The sequence below is a fragment of the Procambarus clarkii genome, chromosome 37, assembly GCF_040958095.1.
Source record: "Procambarus clarkii isolate CNS0578487 chromosome 37, FALCON_Pclarkii_2.0, whole genome shotgun sequence".
Classification (NCBI taxonomy): Eukaryota; Metazoa; Arthropoda; class Malacostraca; order Decapoda; family Cambaridae; genus Procambarus; species Procambarus clarkii.
In genome coordinates, this window is record NC_091186.1 from 39726737 (window position 1) to 39741632 (window position 14896).

A 14896-nucleotide genomic window follows, 5' to 3' on the forward strand; every position below is an offset into this window, starting at 1 on the left:
ACAACCTTCATTTACACCAGTCCTGATCCCCTTGCTCTAAATGCCACAGTAAATACTGAGCTAAATAAAGTCCATCTGTGGCTAACTGCCAACAAACTCACCCTTAACATTGACAAAACTTTCTATATTCTGTTTGGCAATAAATCCTCTAATCAAATAAATCTCAAAATAAACAATACCCAAATTTGTAACAAATTAGATGGCAAATTCCTTGGCATTCTCATTGACCACAAGCTGAATTTCCAGGGACACATTCTAAACATATCAAAAAAAGTTTCAAAAACTGTGGGCATTCTTTCTAAGATCAGATATTATGTACCACGCCCTGCCCTGGTGACTCTCTATTACTCCCTTATCTATCCATATCTCAACTATGGTATTTGTGCTTGGGGCTCTACTACCCAAAATCACTTACGTCCTCTAATTACTCAACACAAAGCTGCTATTAGGACAATATCCAATTCTGGCCCCAGACATCACTCGGTACCCCTACTCATATCTCTGAATATGTTAGACATTAAGTCACTGCACATTCTCTCATGTGTATTATACATATATAAAACGCTAAACTATAATGCCAATCCTGATCTCAAAAGCTTCATAGAAGGTTGTAACAGAACCCATGAGCACCACACCAGAAATAAATACAGTTTTGATATTCCTAGAGTACGACTTAATCAAACCAGAAATGCTCTACAAATCAAGGGGCCCAGAATGTGGAATGACCTTCCCAACTATGTTAAAGACTGTACCTCTTTCAACCAGTTTAAGTTAAAAACGAAGCTATACCTAATAAATTCCCTGTAACCTACCTTACCCCTCTGTTGTCAACCCATGTATGTTTTTTTTTTTTTCTTTTTTTTCAAATCAACGCTGTTTGAATGTAATTTTCTGTAATAATTTGTAATTGTATTTGTGCTGCTTTTTCAACAATGTTCCCCCCTCTTTTACCTCTATTTTTATTTGTTCTCAACACATTTTATTCTTTTTACCCATTAGTTTTAAGCTTTAGTCATTAATGTTTTTCCTGCCCGAAACGCTTTGCGTAATAGTGGCTTTAGGCATTGTATGTACTAGCTCTATCTATAAAGCCAACAAACTTTGTAAAATCTCCTTATGTATGTACCTTACCTAAATAAAAATTATTATTATTATTATTATTATAATACTGCACAACAAACTCAGTCCTCTCCACCTCTCTTCCCTCACCCACCACCTCCACCTTTTCTCCTCTTCAGAACCTTTCATATGAACGAGTCACTGCCTGTGTACAAGCTGCTTATTTGAAGGCCAAGGACGATGGCCGTGACTTTGCTGACTATCTTCCTATTTTTCTCACTCATAACGGCCTTCCTAGTATCTCTGTTCCTCCTACTCAGCTATTGCGTTCTGCTCCATTCTCGCCTACAGTCCTCACTCCACAAAACACCACGACTTCAGCTGAAGAAAATACTACAGTTCCCCCACAACGTCCTACCAACCCACTCCTGACTGCTACAGAAAACGGTTCCACTGACCAAACAGCACATTCTGGACTATCCCAAACTGAATCATCCATGTCAAAAGCACCTTCACCCTCTTCTCCCAACATTGTCCCCTCCACTTCTAATCTGACTTCAAACACTACAACCTCTGATACCTCTCACCCGGTCCCTGTCAACAAGCCTTCTGCCTTCCTCCATCCCCCAACAACTACAGTCATTTCTTCTGTAACTCATCTCATCTCGTCCCGAGCCCGCTTAGCAACCCGTTGTCTTACTCCCACCTCCCGCTGTCAATTTCCCACAATTCCTACCACCCTCCTCCAAGATGCACCCTCCTCAATAACTGCCCAACTCATTGAATCACGCAACCCTCATGCTCCTGTACATGCACAAAACCCCACCAGCACCCCATCAAAACCTAAAAATTCATAAAGATCATCCAATTTAATGTGCGGGCATATTTCTCCATTAGACACATGGTGTCAGATTTTATTGAGCTCGAGAGACCTGATGTGCTATTATTAAATAGCACATACATTACGAACTCATATAAAATCAAACAATATGGCTACTCCTTTTACCAGTCACCAGATGAAGCATATGAAGGAGTTGCAACACTCATCCGTTCTTCATACAAACACGAACTCCTACACACTCAATGGCTTCACAAACATTTCCTAGCCATCAAATTTCACACACAAATGGGTTCTCTCATCATCTGCACAACCTACACCCGTCCTAACACCGCCATTCCCATGCAAGATTTCATAACACTCTTCAACCACACTCACTTGCCTGTTTTTCTGCTTGCAGACCTCAATGCACTTCATCCCACATTCCACCACAATACCTCAAATCAGCATGGCACACAGCTTCACCGAATATGCACTCAAAAACATCTATTCTTTCTTGGCCCTGACTTCCCCACTTTTTTCAATCATTTAGGTTCTGGCAGACCTGATCTCATATTCACCAACAGACATGGCAGCAACTTGCAACACTTCATTTCACCAGGGCCCATTACGGGCTCTGATCATATTCCTTTAATTCTCACAGTCTCCACAAATCCTATTCCCATCCCCAGTACTCCTCAATTCTCATACCTTAGGGCAAACTGGGACATGTTCAAACAACACATTGATGACACTGATCTCACTTATGAATACAATGACAAACATCACACTGACATCGACACACAAGCACGCAACATACAAGACACCATCATTCATGCAGCAAATATCTCCATTCCTAAAACAACACACAAACCACATTTCACTTTCACCCCTTCCATTCGCTCAAAACGCCTCTTAGCTTGCTATCACACTAGATTCTTACAAAACATGCATCGTCATGGACAAATACTATGGGACCTAACAGCATTAAAAAACCACATCCTTAACAGCCTAGATGAAGATCACACAAAACTTCGGAAACACCTCATAGAACAAGCAGAACAACACAGAAAACTGACACCTCAAGAATTCTGGAAACAAATCAAACGCTTACAAGGATCAACTCACACACCGTTTAAATACCTTCTTCATAATAACAACAAAATCACTGATCCTGATGTAGTACTCAACATTTTTAAACACCACTGGGAACGAATCTTTCACCCACATCCTCCTGAACCATTTGCCCACCCCAACATTGAAGTAGTCGAAGACTGGATACACCATAATAGACACGCAACTACACCAGACGACCTCATCCACCTTGACAATCTCAACTCAAACACTGAACTACAGACTCCCCTAACTCTAGCTGATGTCAAGACAGCTCTCATGGGCACTCGTCGTAGAGCCCCTGGTGCGTCTGATATTGGACATATCCTTCTTAGACAACTCCCTGCTTCTATCATTACTGCTATCACTAACCTATTCAACGCCTCCCTTGCCTCTGGATACTTCCCTCTCAACTTTAAGTCTGCCACAGCCGTTCTTATTCCAAAACCTGGGAAACCCCACACTGACCCAAAGAACTACAGACCCATCAGCCTTCTAGAGACACTTGGCAAAGTCTTTGAAAGGCTGATCAACCAGAGACTTAGAACCCACCTAGAACACAATGACTTATTCACTAACAAACAGTTTGGATTTCGGCCTCACCGGTCCACTCATGACGCCTTAAACATCATGACCAACTACCTCAGTATCAATCAGCACCAAAGACTTAAGGCTGCACTCATCACTAAGGACGTTGAGAAGGCCTTTGACACTGTTTGGCATGACGGCCTAAAATTCAAATTATGCAACAACTTTAATCTTTCTCTTATCACCACCAAACTTCTTTCTAACTACTTAGACAATAGGACAATGAGAATTAAGTTCCTCCGACAACAATCTGACTACTTCAACTTACATGCCGGTGTTCCCCAAGGCTCTGTTCTTGCCCCAACACTCTACATCCTATACATCAACGACATTCCTGATCCTGTTCATCACACTTCATTAACCATATGTTACGCTGATGATGTCTCTCACCTTGTCACCAGCAACACCATTGATACACTAACAAACAGAGCACAAGCAGAACTTGATGTTGTCACTGAGTGGGAGTATAACTGGCGTATCAAAACCAACTCCACCAAATCCAAAATCACCTACTTTTTTGTAAAAGAACTATTCGCCCTATTCCTCTTAAACTCTATTCATACACTCCAAATCCTACTTATATCTCTGTTTATAATGTTAAAGACAGTACCTCTCTCAACCAGTTTAAGATAAAAACTAAACACTACCTAATAAATTCCCTGTAACCTACCTCACTCCTCTATTGTCAACCCATGTCCGTTATTTTCTTTTTTTTTTAATCAACACTATTTGTCAACCTATTGTATTTGTGCTGCTTTTTCAGTCATGTTCCCCCTTTTTTTTTATCTTTATTTGTATTTGTTCTCAACACTTTTTATTCTTTATGCTCAATTAGTATTAAGTTCTAGATATTAATGTTTTTCTTGCCCGAAACGCATTGCGTAATAGTGGCTTTAGGCATTGTATGTACTAGCTCTATCTATATATCAATCCATTAATGTAACATCACTTGTATGTATATACCTTACCTGAATAAACATCTGAATCTGAATCTGAATCTGAATCTGTCTCCCTCCTCCACAGTCCTGTGTCACCCTCCTTCACAGTCCTGTGTCTCCCTCCTCCACAGTCCTGTGTCACCCTCCTCCACAGTCCTGTGTCTCCCTCCTCCACAGTCCTGTGTCTCCCTCCTCCACAGTCCTGTGTCTCCCTCCTCCACAGTCCTGTGTCTCCCTCCTCCACAGTCCTGTGTCTCCCTCCTCCACAGTCCTGCGTCTCCCTCCTCCACAGTCCTGCGTCTCCCTCCTCCACAGTCCTGCGTCTCCCTCCTCCACAGTCCTGTGTCTCCCTCCTCCACAGTCCTGTGTCTCCCTCCTCCACAGTCCTGCGTCTCCCTCCTCCACAGTCCTGTGTCTCCCTCCTCCACAGTCCTGTGTCTCCCTCCTCCACAGTCCTGTGTCTCCCTCCTCCACAGTCCTGTGTCTCCCTCCTCCAAAGTCCTGCGTCTCCCTCCTCCACAGTTCTTGGACTCACATTTGATCGATAACTACTCTTTCACACACATTACACAGAAACATGCAATAGCTCTTCTAGCCATGGAAAAACTGTACAGAATTAGATTTGCAAAACCTGACACAAAAATGCACCTTTACAAAGCACTTATTAGACCTCTTTTAACATATGCTCCACTTGCTCTTTCTCTATCTGCACCTACTAACAAACTAAAGCTTCAAAGAATACAGAATAGAGCACTAAGATGGGTACTCAACACCCGATGGCAAGAGTTTATTACCAGTCAAAGTCTCCATGAAAGTACGAAAATTTCTGCCCTAAATGTCTAATGGAAAACTTTATCAGACAGACAAATTGATAGACTACTCACTTATCATGAACAACCCATTGATTTTCTCCTACACACTCTCAGACTACCACGGAACAATCATGACCTCTTCTCTACCATCCATGATCCTCCTCCTAACTCTGTATTTCGATAAACTTTAGCTCTCAACACCCAGCATCCACCATCATTACATATTCAGCTCTCAACAACCAGCACAAACCATCCGTAAAAGTTCAGCCCTGACGCTCTTGAGCCAATCACTGCGATGTTGTGAGTTTTGTGATGTCCCTGTTGTTGTCACTGAAAACACCCGACTGAGTCCCTGCCTCGAATGCCGCAACCAAACGACACGCAGCTGGGTTTAGCCCTGGCACTTTTTCTCCTACAAATCTTCTTCCTCTCACCCCCGTTATCTTCTTCTGTCCCCACTTCCAAGCTCGCCCCGCGGGCATCTTCTCCTGTATTATTCTATTCTGGTTGGTCAGTTACCGCCCCACACCTGTGATAGCTAAGTCCACTACGGGCTCACCATAGCTTGAGATCTTTTATTCCAAGTAGGTCATTGGACCCAAACCTAACCTGACGACGCTCAATCATGCCAAAATACTACTGTGATTACTGCGACACCTACCTCACACATGACTCTCCCTCGGTGCGGAAAACTCACTGCGAGGGGCGAATACACAAGGAAAATGTCAAAATGTACTACCAGAAGTGGATGGAGGACCAAGCTCAGTCTCTGATTGATGCAACAACTGCTGCATTTAAAGCCAGGAAGATTCCAAAGGGAGCAGCCATTCCTCCACCGAGCAGCATGCAAGGAGGACCAGGAGGTCCTGTTGGGCAAGAAGGTACATTCGGTTCAGGGCCTCAGAACATGGGTGGTCCTGGAGGTCCCCCAATAGGGCCAGGAATGGGGAACATGGGCCCTCCAGGCGTGGCTGGTGCAAACATACCAGGCAACATGGGTATGCCCCCAATGGGTCCAAGAGGACCCATGATGGGGCCACCAATGATGGGTGGCTCAAGCATGCCACCAGGTATGATGCCAGGGATGCCGCCTCCAATGGGTGGTCCCATGGGATCAATGGGACCTCCACACATGGCTGGACCTCCACAGATGGCTGGACATCCTCAGATGTCTGGACATCCACAGATGGCTGGACATCCTCAGATGGCTGGACATCCTCAGATGGCTGGACATCCTCAGATGGCTGGACATCCTCAGATGGCTGGACATCCACAGATGTCTGGACAATCACAGATGTCTGGACAATCACAGATGTCTGGACAATCACAGATGTCTGGACAATCACAGATGTCTGGACAATCACAGATGGCTGGACAATCACAGATGTCTGGACAATCACAGATGGCTGGACAATCACAGATGTCTGGACAATCACAGATGTCTGGACAATCACAGATGGCTGGACAATCACAGATGTCTGGACAATCACAGATGGCTGGACAATCACAGATGTCTGGACAATCACAGATGGCTGGACAATCACAGATGGCTGGACAATCACAGATGTCTGGACAATCACAGATGTCTGGACAATCACAGATGGCTGGACAATCACAGATGTCTGGACAATCACAGATGGCTGGACAATCACAGATGTCTGGACAATCACAGATGTCTGGACAATCACAAATGTCTGGACAATCACAAATGTCTGGACAATCACAGATGTCTGGACAATCACAAATGTCTGGACAATCACAGATGTCTGGACAATCACAAATGTCTGGACCTCCACAGATGTCTGGACCTCCACAGATGTCTGGACCTCCACAGATGTTTGGACCTCCACAGATGGCTGGACCTCCACAGATGGCTGGACCTCCACAGATGGCTGGACCTCCACAGATGGCTGGACCTCCACAGATGGCTGGACCTCCACAGATGGCTGGACATCCGCAGATGGCTGGACATCCGCAGATGGCTGGACATCCACAGATGTCTGGACATCCACACATGGCTGGATATCCACAGATGGCTGGACATTCACAGATGGCTAGACATTCACAGATGGCTGGACATCCACAGATGGCTGGACATCCACAGATGGCTGGACATTCACAGATGGCTGGACACCCACAGATGGCTGGACGTCCACAGATGGCTGGACATCCTCAGATGATGTCTAGACATTCACAGATGTCTGGACATCCACAAATGGCTGGACCTCCATAGACAAGACATATATCAAGACAATCATATATATGTAGAGCGTAAATAGGTGGCCGAGGGCCTAGAGACACTTCAAGATGTCACACGACCAGAGATCACAAACATCTACCATCTACTCATGCTCACTTTAATATATTTCAATCTATTATAATATGTGTTGTAGCTAATAAGTCAATCATAAATATCAACAACACTTGTTCAGTGAATATTGAAAAATAAATATTAAAGGAACTTCTGCTTGTTTAATTTATTCTGAATGTTAGAAGCACATCTCAGGTCTGAAGGCTCGTGTATTATAAGCATACCATTCTTGTATCCAGTTCAACTATTTTTCTCAATAATGCTGCCGGCATTCCACTCTTCCACAACCCTATTTCCAGACTAGTTTCCTATGTGCCTCTTAAAACTTAATTTCCTCAGGACATTTGGGTATAAATTCTTCCCAGTAGGCTGTACATCGTACATGACGGAAGGTTATCAGTTGGAGACCCAAACATTGGAGATGGGATGCTCTCGGGACCTGACGAGGATGACAAGGGGATTATAATGTTGATTTATAAAGGCCTCAACTCACCTCAACGTGTCTTCCTCAACTTGCCTATTTGTGCCTGCAGAACCGAGCTCTGGCCCTTGGACCTCGCTTTTCTAGCAGTTGGTTGTCTAATGCTCCTGGCCTATTTCTCTATCATACCTGCTTATAAAGTTATAAAAACAAAGGCAGAAGTCCTATTGGCCCATACGAGGCAGCTCCTATTTATAACCACCCAATCCCTCTCATATACATGTCCAACCCACGCTTGAAACAATCGAGGGATCCACCTCCACCATGTTACGCGGCAATTGGTTTCACAAATCAACAACCCTGTTACCGAACCAGTATTTACCCAAGTCTTTCCTAAATCTAAACTTATCCAATTTATACCCATTGTTTCGTGTTCTGTCTTGTGTTGATACTTTTAATACTCCATTAATATCTTTGTTATGTCCATTCTTCCACTTGTTAACCTCTATCATGTCACCCCCTAACTCTTCGCTTTTCTGGTGAATGTAATTTAAGCTTTGTTAATCTTTCTTCATATGAAAGATTTCTAATTTGGGGAATTAACTTAGTCATCGTACGCTGGACACGTCCAAGTGAATTTATATCCATTCTATAATACGGCGACCAAAACTGAACTGCATAATCTAAATGGGGCCTAACTAGAGCAAGATATAGCTGAAGAACCACACCAGGTGTCTTGTTACTAACGCTGCGATTAATAAATCCAAGTGTCCTATTTGCCTTATTACGAACATTCATGTATTGATCCTTTTGTTTAAATTCTTACTAATCATAACTCCCAGATCCCTTTCGCAATCCGACTTCGCAATCTCAACACTATCTAGCTCGTATCTTGTCTCTCATTACTTGTAATCATCATTACCTAGCCTATCATAACCACCCAATCCCACTCATATACATGTCCAACCCACGCTTGAAACAATCAAGGGACCTCACCTCCACCACATGTCTGGTGGGTGCTTGATGCAACGAGACAATGAAAATTTCCCCTATCATGAAAATTTCCTATTTCAGTAGGAAGGTCAAAGGACCAGAGGTTCGTTATTCGGCCACGGATCAGGAGGCGCTCGCAGTGGTAGAGTCAGTTAGATATTTTGAACCTTATCTTTTTCAACGTCATTTTGTAATCTACACTGATCACAGAGCATTAACACACATTTTTAAGAAACGCACGAAATGCCCACGGATGTCACGTTGGTCTCACGAATTGTCTGCACACTCATTCCAGATCCTTTACAAGCCTGGACCGTCACATGTAGTGCCGGATACTTTAAGTAGGAACATCGCTACTATTAACGTTAACCAGAATATTGAAAACATTTCATCTGAGAAAATGAGAGAATTCCAAATGAATGAACCTAGATGGAAAGGTATTATTGAATATTTGGAAGGGAAATTATCCGTCCAAAAATCGTAAATTTCCAATGCATGAATTCGAGTTAAAGGATGGAGTACTATATTATGTAAATAGTCAGGCAGACCGAGCAGTATTCCAGACGAATTAAGATCGGCAGCATTAAAGCTGGCACATGCATCTAAGGTTGCAGGTCACCCGGGTATCTTTAAAGCTCACTTGAAAGCAAAGTCTCTCTTTTATTTCCCGGGTATGTTGTCAGAAGTAATTAAGTACGTGAAGACTTGCCCCAAATGTCAGAGGAGAAAAGGTGCCCTTCAGGCACAAGCCTCACTACAGGAATTTCCGGAGATTTCAGAACTGCTAGACCGAGTGGGGGCTGATTTGATTGATCTCCATTGCAGCCTTTCAGGCAATCGGTACGTGTTGGTATTAGTGGCCCATCTGTCCAGATACACCACCTTGATCGCCATCCCTCAAAAAGATTCTCGTACTGTTGCCCGAGCATTTTTTAATAGATTTGTAACTGTATTTGGGTCTCCTAAAGTTTTAGTTTCGGACCGAGGTCAGGAATTTAATGGACACATATTTAGAGAAGTTTGTAAGATATTGGAGACAACTTCAGCCTTTACAACAGCTTACCGCCCTCAGGCAAACGGGATGACTGAACGTACCAACCGTTCAGTTAAGGATATGCTTGCAATCCTTGCTGAACGCGATGCAAACTCATGGGACGAACACCTACGTTATGTTCAGCTGGCTCTGAATACTACTACCCACCAGTCTATTAATACCCAACCCCCTTCTTTTGTTCACTGGTCAATCATGCAATTTCCCATCAGGTCTGCTTAACAGACACAATGTTGCATATGGAGAGGACTATCCTTTAGAAGTTCTGAACAAAATGAGGAATGCTTGGAGAGTTGCAGCTGAGGCTTCAAGAGAAGCACGGGGTAGATATGCTCACTATTATGACAGTAATGTACGACCTCTGAAACTGAAGGAGGGCAGCCTGGTCTTGAGAATCAATGAAGCTGCTCCCACCAATCACAGTAGGAAACTATCTCCTAGATGGCGGGGGTCGTACAGAGTGATCAAGAAAGACGGCCCTGTAAATTTTGTCATAATGGGGGTATTTGAGGATCAGGTGGAAAGAACTGTCCACATTAATAAGTTGAAGATTTACCATGCTAGGGAGGAACTGGAATTGCCTTCAGCAAGTCTAATTCCTGACCCATCAGAGCTGACTAATGACTCAAGTTACGAGTCAGATGGGGAGAATGACCCTCTGTCATCTCTCGTCAGTAGTCAAGTGCACTCTCGTCACCCCATGGTAACAAGATCTCGCACTGTACAGTAAAGGTTAAAGTAACTCCCTTAGTTAGTATCATTTAGAATTCATTAGATTTTCCTGTAGAGGCAATAATGATGTGGATTTCTTAACTGTACTTAACTCAGATAGCAGACTTTACCTTGCTCTGGGGTTTCCAACTTCCAACAAACCCAGAGTTATATCCATGCTTCCGCCATGTTCTTGTCTGTCTTTTCCCAGGTCTGATTTGTACACCTGCCCAGTTGTCTCAGCCACACGTGAACCCTATCTGAGAAGATCAAGGGGGAGACACATTACACAAAGTCCTCCCCCACCAGACCCAGTAACTAATCACATGGTTATTTAGGGTTAGTGACAATACACCAGTCACCCAGCCGACACCTCACGTCACTAACGAGGTTGTCTTGGCTCAGTATGCTGTCTACAAGGATGCAGTCACCAGATGTCAACGTTTCACACCATCGTGGGTGGTTGTCTCGACGTCCTCACCACCCACCATCTACGTCGGCAAGACTGCAAGCAGACCGGAAGTAATTGTGGAAAAATCGAAGAGGGAGCCAGCATGTAGCAGTACTAATTATTCTCGTCGTTGGATCCATGGTTACGTCGTCTATTGTAACACAAGCGGAACGAGGCGGACACTAGATGAACGACACGGGCTCCCTACAGAGTACAGTCTACTCGCCATAGAAGCGGGCCACAGCCTCCCTCGGCCCGAGGTTAACTGTACAAGGGTATACACGCATGGTGTTTACGGTCTAGTAGTCTGGTGTCATCAAGACCCGCCTGAGATGAAGTGAACCATGGTGACTGAAGATTGGGAGCCACTTGTTCTGTCAACACGCATGGTGTTTACGGTCTAGTAGTCTGGTGTCATCAAGACCCGCCTGAGATGAAGTGATCCATGGTGACTGAAGATTGGGAGCCACTTGTTCTGTCAACACGCCACCCACCTCAACGCCTTTCTGCAGCTACCTCCGTCACGAGACATCGTTGTGCGTCTAAGTCCTGCACTCCCGCGGTTCATCTACTGGTTCAGTCGCTTCTATCAAGAGTGTTTTGTGGGCTACAAGATGAGTAATGAGTCGCGTCTCGTTAGCGAGGTTCACCCGACCGGCGGCAGCCAGTCACGGGCTGTCACTGGTCACTCAACACTCAATTCTCGGACGACAGTCTATTGTCCTTCAACGGTAACTGGTATGTAGTACAAGAGGATCAAGATTCTCTACAGTCAACAACTGATGGTCGTGGAACTACAATCAACTAATCGTCAGTCTTCTAACATCCATGTTTTTTTTGTTCATGAACAATTGTGAAACAGAAAAAGTAAATGTCATCTTTGCTCTATAATATTAACGTAATGCTTCTTAATACCTAGGAACATGAGTTTGGAATAATAGTGATTAAATGTTGAAACCAAGAAAATAAGTTACTAGAATTCTGGAGGAGGGAAATATGGAAATTTTGGTTAAATTACATTGTCTAATGAAAACCTATTGTACGGTATCTAGAACAACAGGTACTAGGAAAATTGTTGTCATGTCCTGTTCTGTGCTTTGAGAGCAAGAGGGGCGAACTAAAGAAACAATTAACACTTAAGTGATAGTGTGAACACCCTTATGGCTGTAATTTCAGCTAGAACTGTGATATTAGTAGTATTCATAAATAAATGATATATTGTGTTTGATTGTTTAATCTTAGGGAAGGTCATGTAGGCCTTAGATTTTTGAAGAAAAGGACGAGTGGAACACCTGGATGAACTTTGAGGAGTTCAGTGTTCCTCTCCTGAAATACTGAGATTTCAGTCTGTGTTTAAATTCGTGTTCTAGATGGAACACGTGTATATTTATTTATTTATTTATTTATTTATGCATATACAAGAATGTACATAAGGAATGTGAGGATACAAATATGGTAATTACAGTCTTGTAAAGCCACTAGCACGCACAGCGTTTCGGGCAGGTCCTTAATCTAAGAAAATTTTAAGGAGGTAAATACTTGCAAAGTTTATAGACAAAAAAATGAAAACAGATTACATGGAATGAAAAAAAAGATGAGAGAAAATTATAGGTACAGTATATTAAAGCACATAGGTAGCTATGATTGATTGCAATGACAGCTTAAAATGGTAGTTGACAACAAATTGGTAGGCACAATACAGCAGAAACAATATATGATTGATTGCAATGACAGCTTGAATGGTAGTTGACAAAAATTGGTAGTCACAATACAGCATATGGCTAGCACATAAAAGAAGACAGCAATGAACACAATGATAAGGTTGTTTGATATTACATAAAAATTAGGAGATTGGGTAACACTAGGTACAAAGCAAATTTAAAGCTCGGTGTAGGAAACTAAATAGATGAAGTTAGGTACTTTTTGGTTTTGCTTTTAAATAAGGCAAAAGTTTTACAGTTTTTCAATTCACTAGGGAGTGAGTTCCATAGACTAGGTCCCTTAATTTGCATAGAGTGTTTACACAGATTAAGTTTGACCCTGGGGATATCAAAGAGATATTTATTTCTGGTGTGGTGATAATGGGTCCTATTACATCTGTCCAGGGAGAGTTTCAGAGCATGGTTTGCATTTAAGAACTGGGTTTTGTAAATGTAGTTGACACAAGAGAATGTGTGGAGGGAGTTAATATTTAGCAAGTTTAGGGATTTAAACAAGGGAGCTGAGTGTTGTCTGAAAGCAGAGTTAGTTATTATTCTGATAGCAGATTTTTGCTGTGTGATGATGGGCTTAAGGTGGTTTGCAGTGGTAGACCCCCATGCACAGATACCATAATTAAGATAGGGGTAGATTAGTGCATAATATAGTGAGAGGAGAGCAGAGTTAGGAACATAATATCTTATTTTGGAGAGTATACCAACTGTCTTAGAGACTTTCTTAGTTATGTGTTGAATGTGGGTGCTGAAGTTGAGTCTCTTGTCTAGGAATAGGCCAAGAAACTTGCCATCATTTTTATTACTGATGTTAATGTTGTCTATCTGTAGCTGAATTGCATTTGATGATTTGCTTCCAAATAAGATGTAGTAAGTCTTTTCGATGTTTAATGTTAGTTTGTTCGTTGACATCCATAAGTGGACTTTTTTTAATTCATTATTCACAACATTATTTAGTGTATGTGGGTTGAGGTTTGAGTAGATAAGGGTAGTATCGTCAGCAAACAATATAGGTTTGAGAATATTAGAGACATTAGGCAGATCGTTTATATATATAAGAAATAGAAGAGGTCCTAAGATGCTGCCCTGTGGCACTCCAACGGTAATTGGTAGAGTGGAAGAAGTTGTATCATTGATGGTTACATATTGGTGTCTGTCACTAAGATAGGATCGGATGTAGTCAAGGGCAAGGCCTCGGATTCCATAATGCTGGAGTTTAAGTAAGAGGTAGTTGTGATTAACAGTATCAAAGGCTTTTCTTAGGTCAATGAAGAGTCCAATCGGAAACTCATTTTTGTCAAGGGCTGAGTAGATAATGTCAAGGAGACTAATGATTGCATCATTGGTGCTCTTTTGGGACCGGAAGCCAAACTGGCAGGGGCTGAGTATGTCGAATTTTACGAGGTAGGAATAGAGCTGTTTGTAAATAATTTTTTCAAATATTTTTGATAGAATGGGTAGATTTGATATTGGTCTATAATTGTTTATGTCCGCCGGATTGCCTCCTTTATGGACTGGCGTTACTCTTGCTTTTTTGAGGATATCAGGGAAGGTGTGATACTCTATAGATTTGTTGAACAGTAGTGCTATGGGTGGGGCAAGGGCATGGGAGGCTCTCTTGTACACAATGGACGGAATTTCACTGGTGTTCCCTGCCTTGGTTTTTAGAGAATGTATGATGGACACAACATCTGCCGGGCTGATTGGTGAAAGGAGAAGAGAGTTTGGATAGCTGCCTGAGAGATATGTGTTAATATGTGTCTGGGTCTGTGGAATTTTACTGGCAAGATTAGCACCAACCGATGAAAAGAAACTATTAAATTCATTTGCCATTTCTAAATCAGTTGACGGTATATCCCCATCCTTGTAGAGTTTTATTTGGTTATGTGAGTGTTGTTTAGTTCCTAGGATACTAGAGA

The 14896-nt window shown here is 42.6% G+C and overlaps 1 protein-coding gene across 1 annotated transcript; it reads left to right on the forward strand.

Moving 5' to 3' along the window:
• The first annotated feature begins 9725 nt into the window (after positions 1-9725).
• LOC138371914 (uncharacterized) lies at positions 9726-10833 on the forward strand. Its single transcript, XM_069336965.1, has 2 exons — positions 9726-10074; positions 10316-10833. Exons 1-2 carry the CDS (start codon positions 9726-9728, stop codon positions 10831-10833), a joined length of 867 nt encoding a protein of 288 aa, XP_069193066.1.
• The last annotated feature ends 4063 nt before the right edge of the window (positions 10834-14896 follow it).